Genomic DNA, 19,903 nt, shown 5'->3' with positions numbered 1-19,903 from the left:
GTGTGTGTGTATCTCACATTCTCTTTATCCACCCATCTGTTGACCAACACTTAGGCTGTTTCCACATCTTGGCTATTACTAAAAAATAATGCTGTGATGAACATGGGGGTGCAGGTATCAATTTGAGATCCCATTTCCACTTCTTTTGGGCATATACCTGGAAGTAAAGTCACTAGCTCATATGGTATAATGGTTTAATTTGGGGAACCTCCATACTGTTTTCCATAGTGGCTGCACCAATTTACATTCCCACCAACAGTTCCCTTTTCTCCACATGGTTGCCAATGATTATTATTTCTTTTTTTTAAGATTTTATTTATTTATTCATAAAAGACACAGAGAGGGAGGCAGAGACACAGGCAGAGGGAGAAGCAGGCTCCCTGTGGGGACCCTGATGGGCAACTCAATCCCAGGACCCCGGATCACTACCTGAGCCAAAGGCAGATGCTCAACCACTGAGCCACCCAGGCGCCCCCTATCTCTTGTATTTTTGACAACAGCATTCTAAGTGGTGTGAGGTGATATGTCACTGTGGTTTTGATTTGCATTTCTCTGATGACAAGTGATGCTGAGCATCTCTCGAGTACCTGGGGGCCATGTGCATGCCTTCTTTGGGAAAATGTCTATTCTTTTCCTCTGCCCCGTTTTTAATCGGATTGTTTCTCTTGAAATTAAAAACAAACAAACATGGGTATTACTTTCATAATATTTTTTAAAATTAATTTAAATATAAAAAAGTAATGGTTTACTCCCATAGAACACTGAATTGACACAATACAGGAAAAGGGGGGAAAGGATCTGTGTTTTAAATTTTTGACCCATAAAGCCACGTTGTTCTCCAACAGAGCTGTACTGACGCATTGCTACCAACAATATGTGAGCATCACGAATGAGTTCAAGGTTTTCGTCTTGAGAAATTTGGGGCTAATTACTTAATAGATAACCTAGGCCCATCATAAACTGTTAACTTCTAGCCAGCCCAGCAATATCACTCGAAGGTTATGGCAGTTAGCATTTGACTGTATTTAAAAGAAAATCTAACCAAAGCGGGTTGTAAAATAGGGGCTTGGGGCACCCAGCTGGCTCAGTCGGTAAAGCATGCCACTCTTGATCTTGGGGTTATGAGTTCCAGCCCCATGTCAAGCATAGGAAGCATAGGGATTACTGAAAAATAAAATAAAATCTTTAAAAAGAGGGGAGAGGGCTTGGGGGCACCTGAGTGGCTCAGTCAGTTACGTCTAACTCTTGAGTTCAGCTCAGGTCATGATCTCAGGGTCTTGGGATCAAGCCTGGGTCAGGCTCTGTGCTTAGTGGGAAGTCTGCTTAAGGATTCTTTCTATCCCTTTCACCCCACTCCCCCCACCCCAACACTTGTGCATGTGCTCACTCTCTATAAAATAAATAAATACATCTTAAAAAAAAAACAAAAACAACCTAAGGGCTTATTTTTCATCACTGCACAGGAAATCTACGTGTAAATGGAGTAGCTTTGATTCAGCTACTCACTGTCGCCATCAAGGGCCCAGGATATTAATGTCCTAAGCTGCTGGCTGTATGTACCTTTTACTGTCGCTTCATGATTGCAAAATAGCTGCCATTGCTCCGTTCCTCCCCATACCAGGCAGGAAGACAGGGGAAGGGGAAACCTCAGAGATCTCTCCTTTCCTGCTTGTCTTTTAAAGCAGATGTTTCCAGAAGCTGACTTGCCCTTATGTTGTATTGGTCGGAATGGTCGCACGGCCACTTGCCACTGTAGAGAAGTCCAGGAAAGAGAGGATTTTGCTTTTCCAGCCTCTCTGGCTCAGAGGAAAACGGAGAAGGGGCTGGGAATGGCTGTGCAGTCTACTGCGCAATCACCGTATTACAAGATGTTAAGAGTCCGCTTCAGTGGCCAGAACAACCAGTCACAGACGCGAACTCGGTAAATAAGATGCAGGGTGGGGGTGAATGGACAAAATATAAGGGGAAAGCCAAAAACCCATAATAACACAGAGAAATAGCTGCCAAGACGAAAAGCATTTTAATTCAATATGTTAAAAAAAAAATGAGCCCAGATGCCAAAAATCCACGACGCACAAAACGTCAAGATTTTAAATCAAGACAGTACCCGACAGGGCCAGGGCCAGAGGACAGTGAGCGGTGCTCTCGCAGGGCCGGATCCTCAGGAAATATCCAGAGGATGGGGACACAAGGAGGAAGGCCCAGGCACCTGTAGGAGGAATTTCAACATCGGTCAGGATAGAGTGAAGCTCAGAGAGATGACGTCCGTCTAGAACTGGTGTCCTCAGGCACCCGCCTCTGACCAGCTGTGTGCCTCTGGGCAGACTACCTACCCTCTCTGTTTCTCCAGCTGTAAAGTTCGGGACAGTTCTTCGGCAGTGCAGCTGCCAGGCCTCGGGTCTGGGGACCACAACCCGAAGCCCCTCTGAGAGTCAGGATGCTCTGTGAAGCGCTGGGACGCAGCAGGGGTGGGGAAGTAAGCGTGACGTCTGCTTCTCTGCCTCTTGCTTCCTGCGTGACCTTAGCCCAGTGGCTTGGCCTCTCTCACCCACTAACGAGGGCCTTCGGAGTATTAAATCATGCCACAGACAGGGTCAGAATAATGATCTACTTATTTAAAAATTGTTGAGGAAGACTTCACATTGGATTAACCATTAACCAGTTTAACTCAGTGGCATTTAGTACGTTCACCATGTCGTGCACCCACCACCTCTGTCTAGTTCCAAAACCTTTCCATCGCCCCAAGGGGAGACTCTGTATCTACTAGGAACCATTGCCCATCGCTCCTCCCCCCAGCTCCTTGCTCCTCTACTCTCCTTTCTGTCCCCGTGGATTCACCTACCCATGAACGCCATCTCCCATCTACTAAAGGCATGACCCCAAAGCGGCCTCCATGACTTCTTTCCCTGTCCCATGGGTCAGGATTTAGCCAGATGACCACATGTAGCAGCGAGGGGCCTGGGAGACAGTCTTTAGGAGAAGAGTCTAGAGATGGAGCTAAATGGATATCAGTGGTCCCTGGCTCTCCCAGCCACAGCCACCTCAGAGTCTGTGTTGTGAACATTGGTCAGCCATGGGCCCGGACCACCCAGAAATCTCCAGAGACAACGGAACACTCCTTCTTTTCTCTCCTGGCGCAGAATGTTTGGTTGATAAATCTTTGTGTATTGAGCACCTACTGTGTGCCCCACCGGGGATGCACCAGTGAGCACAACAGACATAGAGAAGGGGAGGCCGACCGATGATACATAACGTAGGGCAGTGTGATAGAAAGTGGTGAGACCCCTGCTGTCTCCGCTCAGGGAAGGTCTCCTGACCTCCCTGTGTCGGGTCCTTCATCAAATCCAGTTGACACACTGTGGGTCTCTCTGCACAATTGTAAGTTTGCATTCATTTGTATGAGTCTAGGTTTTTCTGCTGTGTTCCTGAGCAGACCTCACCTGGTTTTGCTCCTCTTTATGTCCCTAGCATCAAGCGCAATGGCCAACGTTTAAGTGTGGTGGCTTCACGCAAATTTGACAAATTCCATGGCAGGAGTGCAATGCATGCACATACGCGTGCAGGGACAGATGAATGAGTGAAAAAAGAACAGCAAACCTGCTGCCACAGAAGCAGTTTCCCCCAGGGGTGGGGGTGGGGTGGGGAGGCAGGGACAGCCAGTGATGTCACAAGAGGTGGCTGGGATGGAAGGCTCTGGAAGGTTGAATGGAGTAGAAGGGCTGTTGGGGAGGAATACTGCCCACCTTTCTGCCTCTTGTCACCGCTACCATCCTGGCTGGACCCAGACAGTGATGGGGCCTGGGAAAGTGTAGCACATGTCCAGACTTCCAGGAGAGGCAACTTGTTTATCATCTTTGTGGAAGAAGAAAGCCCTCTGAGTGGCCAGATGTCTCGGCAGCAAATGCTATAATGTGATGGCCAGGACTCATGGCAAGCAGCAGGTGACAGTAGTATGGGAGAGGGGTATGTGGGGGTCCTTTGGGATTCAGTGTCTGGCTGTCACTCAGCAGCATATTTCACTCGGACTTAGTCTTACCACAGGCACACATTTTGGTCTTGAGCTAAACCCTCAGTATCTTTTTCTGTTGCATTTTCTCACCGATTGCTGCCGGTGTACAAAAAAGCTATTGCTCTTTTGCCTAATCACCTTATAGAAATTTTTATTTCTAATAACTCTTTGGTTTATTGGATGGTCTAAGTAGTCAATCATATTAGCTGAAAACTGACAATGTTGTCTGTTTCCAATCTGCATTCTCTTCATTTATTTTTCTTGTGATACTGCATTGGCTAAGAACCTTTGGATCAATGCTGAATAGAAGCTGTGACAGCTGACATCTTTGTCTTATTCCCGATTTCTTAGAAATTCTTCCAGTATTTTTGTTGCTGTTATTAAGTATAATATTTATTGCATATTTCTGCTGGATATTGTTTATCAAGTTAAGGAAATGTCTTCCATTTCTTATTTACTAAGGCTTTTCATAAACAAATGAATATTTCATCGAATTCTACCTTGAAGACACCGTATGTTTTTCACCCTTTGTAAATGCAGTAACTCATGTCGATAAAACGTTTAATAGTTTTTGCAGTTACAATAAACCCTATATGGCCTTTTAAAATGGTGAAACAGGGGTGCCTGGGTGACTTAGTTGGTTGGGTGTCTGACTCTTGATTCTGGCTCAGGTCATGATCTCAGGGTCGTGGGATCGAGCTCCCTGTCATGCTCCGTGCTCAGTGGGGAGTCTGCTTGAGATTCTCTCCCTCTCCCTCTGCCACCCCCTCCATGCTCTCTTTAAAACAAATAAGTAAATATTTAGAATAACCTTTAAAAAATGTGAAACCTCTTGCATAGAAAATGGTACGAAATATATCTGAAAATTTAATGAATAACAATACATGTCTATATACCTACTTGATCTTGGAATAAACGTTACTAGGAACTTGGAAGTCCGCTGTATGTCCTACTTCTTTTTTTATGTTCCCCCCTCCCCTGAAAGCAGTAACCCCTATCCTGAGTTGTCTGCAGAAACTTTCCCTCAGTTTTTAATTTTAATCAGCACCCAAACAAGTACTAATCAACGTTGCCTGTTTGTGAACTTTATATAAATCGAATCATACTGCATCCTGCTTCTTTGTCAGCATCACGGCTGAGAAATGCACTTGAGTTTTTGTGTATGTTCCTGGATTAATGGATATGTCCATTCTTCTGCTGATGGACATTAGGGGTTTTCCAGTGTGGGGTTCTTATCGTCACTATTACTGTGAACCTTCTTTTCCGTGTCTCCTGGAGTAGATGTGCAAGAGTTTCTTTGGGGTATATATACCTGGGAGTGAAAATACCACGTGAGGGATACATATATGTTCACTATTAATGGTTAATACCCGAGTTTTGCCAATTGAGTGTGCCATCTTTAGCTCCCACCAGCAGAGGAGGAGGGCTCCCATTCTCTTTCCTCTCCAGCACTTGGATGTATTTTTGTATCTACAGGGAATGAAATGGTATCTTATTCTGGCTTTAATGTCCATTTCCCTGATTACCCAGAATCTGAGCATCTTGTCCTGTGTTTACAGCCCATTCAGTTTCCTGTTCTGTGAACTGCTTGCTCATGTTTTCACCCATTTCCTGTTGGATTATTTACCTATGCCGTTTTATTTTATTTTATTATTTTTTTAAAGAAATTTATTTATTCATGAGAGACACACACAGAGGGAGAGGCAGAGACACAGGCAGAGGGAGAAGCAGGCCCCATGCAGGGAGCCTGACATGGGACTCGATCCAGGGTCTCCAGGATCACACCCCGGGCTTCAGGCGGCGCGGCGCTAAACCACTGAGCCACCAGGGCTGCCCTACCTATGCCTTTTTAATTCAGAGGTGCTCTTTTCATATTCTGGATATGATTTTTTTCCTTGGGATATGAGCAGAGCAAATATCTTATCCCAGCCTGTCTTGACTTACTGTTTTCTGATGTCTCAATACACAGACATTCTTCATCTGGTCAAGATTCTTCAAACACGTGGCTGGATTTGACCTTAGCTTTGGTGAAGCTCCCACTTACAGCTGCTCATGAATGAATGAATGAATGAATGCTCCTAAGACTGAGAAGAAAAAATTATGCTGTGACCATAGGCAAACTAACCTTGTTGTGTTCTAGTTTCATCTGTAAAATGGGGACTAATAGTAAATAATAGTACCTACCTAGGATTACTGTGAAGATTAAATGAGTTAATGCAGGTAAAACTTTCAGAACAGTGTTTGATGCATAGGAAAGAACCGCCTGTTATTGGTTTGCTGTTGATGTCCTGTATTAAATAGTCTTGGTCTTAACAGGACTGTTGGTTTTACCAGGATCCCCCAGCCCAAGATCACAGGGAGATGTCTCTGGGTAGGGCTTCCATATTACTTTTCTAAATGCTGTTTTTTTTTAAAGATTTTTTAAAGATTATTTATTTATTTATTAGGAGAGAGAGAGAGAGAGAGAGAGAGAGAGAGAGAGAGAGAGAGAAGAAACAGGCAGAGGGAAGGAGAAGCAGGCTCCATGCAGGGAGCCTGACGTGGGACTCGAGCCCAGGGCTCCAGGATCACGCCCTGGGTGCAAGGAGGAGCTAAACCGCTGAGCCACCAGGGCTGCCCCCATATTACTTTTCTATGTAGAAAACACTCAAATTGTACTTGCCATCTGCACCTTGTAACTGCCTTGTCTTGTCCAGAGTATCTCAGTGTTGGCACTATTGACATTTGAGATCAGGTAATTCTTAGTTGTGAGGAGCTCTCCTGGGCAATGCAGGACACTGCAGCATCTCTGGCCTCTACCCACTAGATGCCAATAGCAGCCCCCAACTTGTGACAACCAAAATGTCTCCAGACACTTCCAAGTGTCCCCTGGGGGCCAGAATGGCCCCTAGTTAAGAACCACAGGTCTACTGGATCAATATATTTAGATATATATCTACTCACCTAATCGTTTGCATGGGTCAGGCACTGTGCTCTGTGTTAGGGATATAATGATCAACAAGAAAGTCTCTCTCTCTCTCTCTCACACACACACCTTATTATAAAACTAGCTCATGCAATAAAGGGGAAGAGTGCGTGGAATAAGGGGGTGGATCTAGCTCAGCCTGGGATAATGGGATAGTCCCCCGAAGAACAGACCCCATAAGCAGAGGCTGAGTTTGGGGAGGGATTGATAGATGAAGATTAAGGAGAACAGTGTTTTGAGCATAAGGGACAGCATGTGCAAAGGCCCTGAGGTGAGAGGGAGCTTGGAGCATGTGGGGATGCAGAGAAGGTCCAAGTAGCTGGAGCTAAGGAGGTGAGGAGTATGGCAGGAGGTAGGGCTGTCTTTGTATTTATTTCCATATGCCCCTTGCTCCCAGAGGTCAGCTGTAGACTTCACCGGGAATAGCCAAGCTAGTTCCCATCTCATGGCCTCTGCACCCACAGTCTGTCTGACTGGAACACCACACCCCAGTAGAACTCCACATCCACCAGATCTCACTCAACTCAGGTGACACCTCCTCAGAGAGGCCTCCCTGATCACCCCAGCATTCTCTATTACAACATCCTGTTCTGTTGTTTCCCTTGTGATCATTATCGATGTGAATAATTCTTTTTAATAAAGGAGCACATTTATTTTGTATAAGTAAAATAAACACACCATAAATTTACATATCATGTCCGATAGTTATCATATCATGAAAATGAGCTGTTTTTATTTTGATGGACTTAAAGTGTTAAAGACTTAAATCAATTAATTTTAGAAAAGTTTCCTAAAGTTATCGAATCAAATATGACTAAAGAGTAAGTTGCATGCTTGGAATTTTCACTGGCTCCTATTTCTAGGAAGTTTCTTCTTTAAAAAAAAAAAAATGTGGGGCAGCCCGAGTGGCTCAGTGGTTTAGTGCCGCCTTCGGCCCAGGGCCTGATCCTAGAGACCCGGGATCGAGTCCCGCGTCGGGCTCCCTGCATGGAGCCTGCTCCTCCCTCTGCCTGCGTCTTTGCCTCTCTCTCCCTGTCTCTCATGAATAAATAAATAAAATCTTTTTTTAAAATGTTATTTATTTTTTCAACCTGATTTTTTTTTAATTGGAGGGATACCTACATACCACAAAATTCACCACTTTTAAGTTTTTTTAAAAGATTTTATTTATTTATTTATTTATTTATTTATTTATTTATTTATTGGAGAGAGAGCACAAGTAGGGGGAGGGGCAGAGGGAGAAGCAGACTCTCTGCTGAGCAGGGAGCCTGACTCGGGCTCCATCCCAGGACCCTGGGATCATGACCTGAGCTGAAGGCAGATGCTTAAGTGACTGAGCCCTTAAAAGTCACCACTGTAAAGTGCACAGTTCAGTAACATTCAGTACAGTTTACCACTATCTCTACTGGTTCCAAAACATTTTCATCATCCCCAAAGGAAATTGTATGCCCATAAGCAGTCACACCCCATACTCCGGTCCCCAGCTCCAGGCACCCACTCATCTGTTTCCTGTCTCTACCGATTTGCTTGTTTTGAACGTTTGCCTATAAATAGAATCAGATGCTGTGTCCTTTGACATCTGGCCTCTCTCACTCAGCGTGGTGTTTTTGAGGCTCATCCTGTCCTATCTGAATTGATCTCTGTTCATTTCCTGGCTGTTTTTTCCAACCAGAATGTCAGCTCAAGGAGAGATTTTTGTCTGTCTTGTTGCCCAGTGTCTAGAACTCCCCCGGCACACAGTAGGTGCTCAGGAAACACAAGGACAAGACAACAGCAGAGTCCCAGGATCGACCCCTGCCCTTCTCCCTCCCTGAGTATATAAGAAGGATTCTTGATGATGGTTAAGGTTGAAAGAAACCAGGGCAGGTCCCCCGATGGCCGCAGCCACCTGAGGACTTTATGATCTGAGACCTTCTCAAGGCTTCAGCAGTGGGGTCAGATTGCTTGCATTTCACTTCATGACCACCAAGGAGGCAACAACTCCTTAGAGACCAGAGACACAACACATTCCTGTGTCACAAACACATATACAAACTCATTCACCTACACAAATGGCCACCTCTTTGTATGCTGTCCTGAATTTTGCTTTCCTGATTTAATACCCTGTCTTGAAGAACATTCCAATTCAGTAACCATGAACCGACCCCTCTGGGGTGTGTGTTTCATTGGGGTGAGAATCACATAACATAAAATTAACTTTTTTTTTTGTTTTTTACAATGAATGGCTCAGTGGCATTTAGATCATTCAGTTTTGCGCAACCATCATTTCTGTTTAGGTCCAAAAATTTCCTCCAGCCAGTTAATGTTTTTTTAAATATATTATATTATATATATATATATATATATATATATATATATATATATATATATATAGGGGATCCCTGGGAGATAAACATATATTTGGAAATTTTTCTCTTTAAACTGATAGAATAAAAATATAGCCCTTGAAAGAATGCTTTCATCTCGTAACACATACTTGGAAAAGCGATTAGGCTTTTATTTATTTATATTTTTTTAAGATTTTATTTATTCGAGAGAGAGAGAGAGCACACAAGCAGGGAGAGCAGCAGATTGAGGGGGAGAAGCAGACTCCCCACTGAGCAGGGAGCCCAATGTGGGGCTCCAACCCAGGACCCTGGAATCACGACACAAGCTGGAAGGAGACGCCCAACCAGCTGAGCCATCCAGACACCCTGATTAGGCTTTTAAACAACTAACACATAATTGGCAAACTGTGGGCAAGAACTAAGTTTCAACAGGAAATAAGAAGTGATTGCTAACAATTTATTTGCTCCTTACATTTTATCTTTAGTGATACTGGAAAACCCAATGAGTTAGCTACAGAACATTTTTCAATTGTCCATTTTAAGACATATAGCACAGGGACGCCTGGGTGGCTCAGTGGTTAAGCTCCTGCCTTCAGGCCAGCGCGTGATCCTGGAGTCCCAGGATCAAATTCCACCTCGGGCTCCCTGCGTGGAGCCTACTTCTCCCTCTGCCTATGTCTCTGCTTCTCTTCTCTGTGTGTCTCATGAATAAATTAAAAAAAATAAGATGTGCAGCACATTTTATTCACACATTGGAGAATTCACATTTTTTGGTGTAGTTCTAGAATTTTGGCAAATGCTCGGAGTTGTATAACTAGCAGCACAGTCACTGTTTCCACCCTCCCCCAAATTCCCTCATGTTCCCCCTTCACAGTCAACCCCACTTTGCACCCCAACTCCTGGCAACCACCAACCTGTTCTCTGTCATTACGGTTTTGCCTTTTTCAGAAAGTCACATACACGGAATCATAAAGCATGTGGCCTTTTGAGTCTGGCTTCTTTCTCTCAAGCCTCTGAGACGTGCTCAAGTTGTTGCATCCACAGTTCCATCCTCTATGGTGTGGTGTTGCACTGTAGGGATGTACCATGGAGAAGGGAAGGGAGGGCAGCAAGGGGCCGGTGGTCATGCAGGGCTTTGTGGGCACGGGGAGGACTTGGGCTTATACCCTGAGGGAGGTGAGAGCTCTGGAGGGCTGCAGGCAGAGGAGGGGTAGGGTTAGACCAACATTTTATTTTATTCTTATCTTTTACAGTTTTTATGATGAAATATTTCAAACACACAAACAAATAGAGCTGGAAGTGTCATGACCCACCCCCCAATGACAATAACAATTGTACTTATTATTTTGCTTCAAAAATTGTCAACATAGAGTTGGTCTTGGTTCTCTCCATGTGGCCATGCTCCTGATGGACTATTTTAAACTCCAAACAGCATAATTTCATGTGTGAATCCTTTCACGACAAGGATTCTTTGACTTAGTCCCAAAGCCATGATCAGACTTTAAAAAGAGACCATGCTTTCTTCATGGCATTTGACATCCAGTCAGTGTTCACATCACCACTGATCACAGATGTCTTGCTTTGGTCTGGATCTGGCTGGAATCCACACGTTGAAGGTGGTTGATGGGATCCACCCTTGGGCAGGGTCCCTGGGATCCAGGTGAGCGGTGGTTTGGGGACCTATTTTGAAGACAAAGCTGATGGGATTTGTTGATGGGCCAGATGTGGGGGAAAGAGACGGAGAGGAAGGAGAGAGGGAGAAGGGAACAAAAGGCAGGGTTGGGGAAAGGGAGAGAGGAGAGCAGAAGACAGAAGGAAGCAAGGAAGGAAGAAAGGAAACAGCCAAGGGAGAGAAGAAAGAGGAGGGAGGACAAAGGGAGGGAGGGGGGAGGGAGGAGGGAGGGGGGAGGGAGGGAGGGAAGTTGGTTAGGTGATGGGTAGATAGATGGATGAGGATGGGTGGGTGGAAGGACAGATGGAGGGAAGGATGGAAAGATGGATGGGTGGGTGGGTGGAAGGGTGATAGGATAAAGGAAGGGAGAGAGAGATAGGGATAGAAGAAGACAGGGAAGGAGGGAGCAGTGGAGGGGAAAGGGTGGATCAAGGGTGACACCAAGGTTCTGAGCCAGATCCAGTTGCTCCAGGAAGACCTTGGACTTCCTGGCTGCTGCTTCTGCAGCACACTTCATGAATGTCTTTACAGGCGTGTTCATAGCTTCATTCAGATTGGCTGTGCTTGGCTATTCGCTTCATCCCACTGATTGATCTCCTCCGTGTGTATGAACATCACAGGGACTCATTTGGGTTCATATCACAATGTGCCTTTCTAGCTACTCGTTTTCATTGAACTACAAAGCCGGAGTCGGGTAGCGCAGAACCGTGCACAGCTTACAGAGCTACATCTGCCAGTCTGTGAATTGTCAGGTTCTCGTCTGCTGCATCCCTGACTCTTGGAGAACAATTACCTGCAAATCTAGAATTTAGGACTGCTTGATTCTTGTATCAAGTATATGCTTGTCATGAGCAAGATAATACAATCTCCCTTCACGGAAACTGCAGACACGTTGTTTTCAAACAATGTCAGCCAGCAATCCTGGCCTCCGAGGGGACTGCTGATGATGTCTGGATGTCTGTGGACATCTTTGGTTGGAACAAAATTACACACTGGGGTTGTGATTTTAATTACATGCTTAGGGGAATTTCACTAATGAAACATGTGGCCAAATGTTCAAATGTTTTCGGCAATTTTGGTCCGTTAAATTCCTCAGTTCATTAAATGACATTTAATAGTATCTTCTAAATATCTATGCAACTGTAGTAGTTCACTGTGACTGCCATTAAAAAATACTGCAGAATGGGTGGCTTATCAGAAATTTATTTTCTCTCAGTTCTGGAGGCTGGAAGTCCAAAGTCAAGGTGTCAGCAGGGCTGGTTTCTGGTGACAGCCTTCTTCATTGCTTGCAAACAGCTGCCTCCTTGCTGTGTCCCCACAAGGAGGAGCAAGAACAGGAGTTGGTTTCCTTTCCTCTTAGAAAAATACTAATCCTACTGGATCCGGGCCCCACTATTATCACTTCCTCTAACCTGAATCACCTCCCTAAAGGTTCCGTCTCCAAATATAAGCAGACTGGGGGTTAGGGCTTCAGTATATGAATTTTGGGGAACATAACTTCATCTAGAAAAATATCAATTTTTTGTTAAGTAAATGTTCAAAGGAATGTTGATTAATAGATTTAAAGATTAACCCACTGAAAAGCAGACCAGGTTAAAGAGCGGTGGTTGACCCCATCATACACAGAAGGTTTCAAACAACAGAGCCCAGTTAATGAGCATGCAAGGATCCCAGCAGCCAGACTGCACTGTCCTCCAAGGATGGCTCAGCGACCGTGTGGTCTGGCCACTGCCTTCCAAGGGCTGCCTCAGCCTTATAATGGATGAGAGTGTCTGTCCCTCACATCCTCGCTAATATATTTTTCAAATTTTTTTGAGCTTAGTCAACCTGACAGGTGAAATACATCATAATATTTTCTATGCATTCTCTCATGACTGAGAAAGTCATTTTAAATGTGTTTTTCAGGGAACTTTCTATTCATGCCCCTTGGGGTACTGGACTTTTTTATTGGTTCACTGGAATTCTTTACATATAAAAGAAATCAAGCCTTTATTAGGCATGTGATCCATATTTTTTTTCTCAGTTTGTTGATCATGTGATTGTTTATGGCATTCTTTTGCCATGTGGAAAATCAAAAACTTCCTATGAAGCAAGATTTTCTGTTTTTCCTTTAGATCCTTTGGGTTTTCATGTCGTACTATCTTTAGGGCAACCAACAAGAACAGAAATCTCCTGTGGGTTTCTTTTTCCCTTGGGAGAATTCAAAATGTTGTCTCACCCACAGGACCACATATAGACTTGGTCTCTATGCTCCAACCATTTAAGAGACTCTTCTGGAAACTCACAGATTGAAGGCCCTCTGGACTTAAAATTGCTCTGTGATCTCTGGCACACAGACCACTCTCGTCCCCTCCTAGGTCCAGGACAGGCACGACTAATGGATCCCAGGATTCTAGGCAGACATGGCCAGTGGATGGAAGTTGGCTTAGACTTGCAGCCCCTTTGCCAGCCCCGCTAAGTCCCCTGCTTTGTGCCTTGCAGTACAATGAAGAATGGTCTCTCCAGATCTCAAAAGGCTAAAAGCCCAATGACTCGTGAAGAGAATGTTACGGATTCTCAAATAAACATGAATAAAAACAAAGGTATGTTGTGCTAGAGTGTGCATGGGGAAGAGGAAGATGCATTGACTCAGCCAAGCCTTTTCATAAAGGAGCACACCCCCCACCCAGAAAGTCAGGACATAGGTGCTCCTTGCCTGGGCGCCTGGCTTTGGCTGAGGTGCCTGAAACAGTGGGTGAGGGGCTTGCTCTTTTGACACTTCATTTGTATTGTTTGTGCCACAGGACATTGACCATAACATCTCCCTAGTAGGACAGCCTGGTAAAGCACCCAGGAACCATAATATATAGTACAGATATATATGTGTGTGTGTGTGTGTGTGTGTGTATACAATGTAATAATATATATAGTGCAGGTGTAATAATATAAAGTACAGATATAATAACACATATTGTGGATATAATTGTGTGTATATATATAAATATACACGCTGCAAATGCCATTGTGTATGTATAGTGCAGATGTAGTAATATATACAGTCCAGATGCAATATAGGCGAGTTGTAATAACATATATAGTGCAGATGTGATAATATAGTGCATGTGTATTCATATATATGTTAATGCAGATGTAATTATGTGCAGTGCAGCCACAATTGAAAAAAACGTATATAGTGCAGATGTAATAACATTTATATCGTACAGATATTAATAAATATAGTACAGATATACTGTACTATATAGCAGTATAGTATTTTAACATTTGTATTATCTATACATAATAAACACATAAATAGCGCAGGTATGTGGTAATGATGTTCATCTGTATGTTGTAATCACTCTGCCGCTGGAACGAAGCGCAGGGAGCACCATGAGATAGAGCGTCTTCATTATCTTTCACAGCTGCCATCTTCCAAGTGCATAAAATGTTGGTGAGGATGACAGCTTTTACGATCATTCTCAAATGACAGTAATCTTCAAAATCTCATTTTGGTCACTGAGTCAGATTCCTGGGGCTGTTACAACCAACTAGACAGTTTCCGAGTGGTGGAAACAACAGAACCTCCGTCGGGGTTCTGGAGGCTGGAAGCCTGAGATCAGGGTGTTGGCTGGGTTGGGTCTTTCTGGAGGCTGTGGTGGGCAATCTGCTCCATGCTCTCCAGGCTCCTGGTGGCTACTGGCAATCCTTGGCGATCCTTGGTCTACAAACTCATCACGGCAATCTCTGCCTCTATCATTATATGGCCTTCTTCTCTGGGTGGGCGTCCTCTCCTCTCCTCTAAAGACACCAGTCATTGGACTTTGAACCAGCAGAATTTCATCTTGGGATCCTCAACTGACTCCATCTGCCAAGTGGAATATTTGTGTCCTTCCAAAACTCATGTGTTGAAAGTTAACCCCAGTGTGATTGTATCAGGAGGTGGGGGCCTGCAGGAGGGGGTCAGGTCATGAGGGTGAAGCCCCAGAGACCTCCCTCACCCCTTCTACCAGGTGAGGACACAGTGAGAAGCCGCTATGAACCAGAAAGTAGGTTCTTACCAGACACTGAATCTGCCAGTGCCTTGATCTTTGACTTCCCGGCCTCCACAGCTACGAGAAATAAATGTCTGTTATTTATAAGTGTGCTGTATTATGTCAAATGAACTAAGATGCACCCTAATACGCAGCACCTCAGGATGTGACTTATTTGGAAACAGGAGTCATTGCAGATGTAGTTAGTGATGATGATGTCATTTGCGTGGGTCCTAACCCAGTATGACTGGTGTCCATATGAAAAGGGTCAAGTTGGACACAGACAGGCACACAGGGAGATGCCTCTAAGCCAAGGACCTCCAAAGACTGCCATCAAATAGCTAGGAACTAGGAACTAGGACAGAGGCATGGAACGGATTCTCCATCATGGCCTCCAAGGGAGTCAACTCTGCCCACACCTTGATCTCATACTTATCATCTCCAGAACTGAGAGAACAGATTTCTGTGGTTTCAGCCTCTCGTGCTGGGGCACTTTGTCTCGGCAGCCCTAGCTGACTAATACATAGTTCATTCTCTTTTCTCAGCACCCACTGGTGACCTTCCTTAGTGTCTGCCTCTGAACATGGATCCCCAGGTTCTCTCTACTGGCTTCCAGACAAAAGCCTTTAGGAGCTCCTCCATGGGGTCCATGTCAGTCAAGGGGAACAACAGCACCCCATAGCACGTGGACACGCAGTGTTCTCCCAACCCCGCTGTCTACTCAGCCACAGCCAGCTACCACCTCTCTACTAGATAAATTTCAGTCAGACAAAGTCAAGAGTCACAAACCCAATTCTCCAAGAGGGTTTCCAGAATCTTCTCTCACTTGACCCATGGTTGGGGGGGGGGTGATGAACACACTGCATGCCAACTCTCTCCAGAGGAAACCCTCTTCTCTTCTTTCTAGGGATCAACCACTTCACACCCCTAAAGGAGATGAAGGGTGAAGGGAAACAAGCTGGTTTTGAGTTCCACATTAAGGGGTGGTATCAGGGTGGTCCGGGTGATGCCGATGTAACATCCAACCCCAAACCTCAACAGCTTAACACAACACACGCTTGTTCCTTGCTTGCATTATGTGTCTGGCACTAGGTTTCTCCCCCTACATATGCTTCCTACAATATTTGTGGCAGGAGAATGAGGTACAGTGAGTCACACACTGAATCTTAAACCTTCTGCCTGGAAGGAGCCCCCAGGTGGCTCAGTGGCTGAGCATCTGCCTTTGGTTCAGGTCTTGATCCCAGGGTCCTGGGATCAGGTCCCACATGGGGCTCCCTGCAGGGAGCCTGCTTCTCCCTCTGCTATGTCTCTGCCTTTCTTCTGCCTGGGAGAGACACACACACCAGCCACTTCTCACATTCCACTGACCAAAGCATATGTAGTCTACTGCATGTAAATTTTACCTTAAAAAAAAAACCTATAAATAATTTGGAACTCTAGTTAATGATTCACCTGCTAAAGCATGTGAATTTAAGGATGAAATGGATAGACAGCTGCAGCTTACTTCGAAATAGATGGAGCAATGCACGGATATAGAGAGATGGCTGGACAGAGATGTGATAAAGCAAATGCAGCAAATACTAGCAGTTGTGGAATCCACATTGTGAGTAAGAGGGTGTTGGCTATACAGCCTTCCAACTTGCCTGTGTGTGTGAAAATTTTCATAGGAAGTTGTTGAAGGGAGTTAGGAAAAATAAGAAAGAGAAAGCATGAATGGGCTGGTGTTGGCCCTGTGACTTCACTCAAGGAGTGGGATTAATTCAACACTCAGCCCTTCAGGCCCAAAAAAGGACACTCCTCCTCCAAAGTTATTAAACTAATAAAAATATTTGCCACCCAACCCTGATGACTGTTTACAGTTACACCTAGGCTGTGGACCATTCATCGAGATGGAGAAGTCCTTCTGAGGCTGTCAAAGCATGGGCCAGGCCATGAGACCCCATTAACCATCCCTGAATTTTTTCGGGAGTCGGTCAGCCGATTTGGGATGTATCCAGCCCTTGCAACCAAGAACAGTGAGCACTGGGAAGTTCTGAATTTTAACCAGTACTACGAAGCTTGTCGGAAGGCAGCGAGAGCCTTGATCAAGGTAAATGAGTTATTCATTCATTCATAATTTAGTCAATCACGCATTCTACATATGGATACATATGGTATAAAATGCACAAGGCACCATAAGATATGAAGGTTAACTGATGAGAATTTTCCCTATAATATTTGACCTCTCTTATGGAGGCAGCCACCATTACCAGTTTTTTGTAAATCCTTTGGGGGAATAAATTATGTGTATAATAGCATAAAATGTCTCTACATGCAAGTTTTCACACACATGGTAGTGTACTATACCCATGATTCTACATCTTGCTTTTTTTAAAGATATTATCTATTTATTTGAAAGATAGAGAGAGAGAGAGAGAGAGAGAGAGAGAGAGAGAGAGAACACAAGCAGGGGGAGGGGCAGAGGGAAAAGCAGACTCCCTGCTGAATGTGGAGCTCAATGCAGGGCTTGATCCTAGAACCCAGAGATCATGACCTGAGCCAAAGTCAGATGCTTAACCAACTGAGACACCCAGGCACCCTGCATCTTGCTTTTAAAAATCTCTATGTATAAATTAACTACTGCTGCATAACAAATTACCCCAAATTTAGTTTTAGGGTTTCTCACGAGGTTGGAGTCAAATTGTTATCTGAAGGCTTGACTGGGGCTGGAGGGTCTACTTGTAAGCTTACTTACAAGGCTGGCTATTGACAGGAGGCCTTGGTTCCTTGCTCCCTGTTCTTCTCCATTGGGTTGAGTGTCCTCAGACTATGGCAGCCAGCTTTCCCCAGGATGAGTGATCCCAAAAAAGAGTGTGAACAAGATGGGAACTCTATCTTCCATAGCTTCCATAACCTAATCTCAGCAGTGACATACTGAGACACTGATTCACTAAAAAAATATATTTTTAAAAATCCATTGCTTTTCAGCAACTGCAAATTTGTATGTAACAATATTGGCACAATCAGCCCCTTATTGATGGGCATTGACTGTGTTCTCAGGCTTTGCTACCATATATGGAGCCACAGAGAACCTTCTTTGTACAATGAATTCTTACAGAGACAGTGCCACTATATGCCCACTCAGGGTGAGAGACTCTGCTTACCTATCATTCTTGCCAACATGGCTTTTTTTTTTTTTAAGATTTATTTATTCATGAGAGACACAGGGAGAAACAGAGAAGCAGAGACACAGGCAGAGGGAGAAGCAGGCTCCATGCAGGGAGCCCGACGTGGGACTCGATCCCGGGACTCCAGGATCGTGCCCTGGGCCAAAGGCAGGCGCAAAACCGCTGAGCCATCCAGGGATCCCGCCAACATGGTTTTATAAAAAAATGTTAATATTGGCTACTTTGATAGGCACGTTAGGCCGAATTCTACAATGACCCTCAAGATTCCCAACCCCTGGCATATTCACACTGTATAGACAGACTCCTCCCCTTGAGTATGGGCAGGACTGGTGGGTTACTGCGATGGAATTTTCCTCCCGTGGTGGCAAAGGTGAAGAGATTTTGCAGGTGGAGTTAAGTTCCCTGATCAGCTGACTTTGAGTTCATCCAAACAGCAAATGCTCTGGTGGGCCTGACCTGATCAGGAAAACCATTAAAAAGAAAGATTCTTCTGTTGGCTTTGAGGAAGCAAATTGCCATGTTGTGGACAGGGCCGTGTGGCAGGGGACAACAGACCACCTCTAGACCTAGCTGACAGCCAGGACGCAAACAGGACCTCAGTCATTTAACCACAGAGAAATGAATACTGCGAACAGACTGCAAGTGTGGGAGAAGAGTCTTGAGCTTCAGAGACGACAGTCCCTGCTGATACCTTAACTGCAGCTGCAGGAGATCCTAAGCAGAGGACCCAGTTAAGCTGTCCCCAGACTCCTGACCTATGGAAACTGAGATAATAAACGCGTGTTGTTTTAAGCTGCTAAGTTTGTGGTGATGTGTTATGCAGCAATAGATTATGAATATGATAGGGAACTTCTACTGTAAAAGGGAATGCCCAGTGGTTTTGATTTATAGGAAATGCGATCACATTTTGACCCAGATCTGAGTTCCTCTCTCCTCTCCCCTCTGACACCCATGTGTCTTCACCAGGAGATGATAACTGTCTCTTAGGACTTTCTGCGTGGCTGCTCCACCACAGTGCTGTGATTAATTCACCTCTCCTGGAAGCTGATCCTCTCTGGCTATGTCCTTAGATCTGGGGATTCAAAGATCCCTACTCCCCTAATCCTCAGGGATCCAAACAGTAATTACTTGGTTTGTCTACATATTGATAGAGACCGTCGACCTGCAAAGAAGACAGCCCGTTTTTTACTAAGCAGAAACACTAGGTATCACGTTCTGGAGGCAGGCAGATGCCTTCCAAATGCTTACATTTTCCCCAAGAACAGTGGGTCACTGCTAGCCTTGGAGTACTTTCATTATTACAAATAAAAATAAACTCACGCCTATTAAGATGACCACTATCTTCAAAAAGTAATAATAACAAGTGTCAGTGAGGATATGGAGAAACCAGAACCCTTGTGCATCGCTGGTGGAAATGCAGAATGGTGCAGCCATCATGGAGGACACTGTGGCAGTTCCTCAAAAGATTGAACGTGGAATCACCATATGACCCTACAATTCCCAAAAGAATTCAAAGCAAGGACTCAAATAGATATTTGTACACAATGTTCACAGCAGCATTGTTAACGGTAGTCAAAATGTGGAGGCGACCAAGTGTCCATTGGTGGATGAAAAGATAAGACACAGTGTGGTCCATCCACACAAAAAATCATTATTATTCAGTCTAACAATGGAAGGACATCCTGACACCTGCCACAACATGGATGGGCTCTGAGGACACTGGGCTCAGGGAGGGGACCCAGACCCAGAAGGA

General features: G+C 44.7%; 1 protein-coding gene across 1 annotated transcript in view; it reads left to right on the top strand.

Annotated features, from left to right (window-relative positions):
* Nucleotides 1-19,903, top strand: part of LOC129521515 (long-chain-fatty-acid--CoA ligase ACSBG2-like) — a 59,864-nt gene that overhangs the window by 19,678 nt on the left and 20,283 nt on the right. Inside the window, exons 2-3 of the mRNA XM_055343043.1 lie at nucleotides 13,455-13,555; nucleotides 16,843-17,072. Coding sequence (XP_055199018.1) covers nucleotides 13,459-13,555; nucleotides 16,843-17,072 — 327 coding nt within the window. The 5' untranslated portion in view covers nucleotides 13,455-13,458. The remainder of the gene's footprint in view (nucleotides 1-13,454; nucleotides 13,556-16,842; nucleotides 17,073-19,903) is intronic.

This window comes from Nyctereutes procyonoides, unplaced genomic scaffold, assembly GCF_905146905.1.
Source record: "Nyctereutes procyonoides isolate TBG_1078 unplaced genomic scaffold, NYPRO_anot_genome, whole genome shotgun sequence".
Taxonomy (NCBI): domain Eukaryota; kingdom Metazoa; phylum Chordata; class Mammalia; order Carnivora; family Canidae; genus Nyctereutes; species Nyctereutes procyonoides.
The sequence above is the reverse complement of the archived record's forward strand: the minus strand, read 5'-3'. Positions and strand labels throughout refer to the sequence as shown.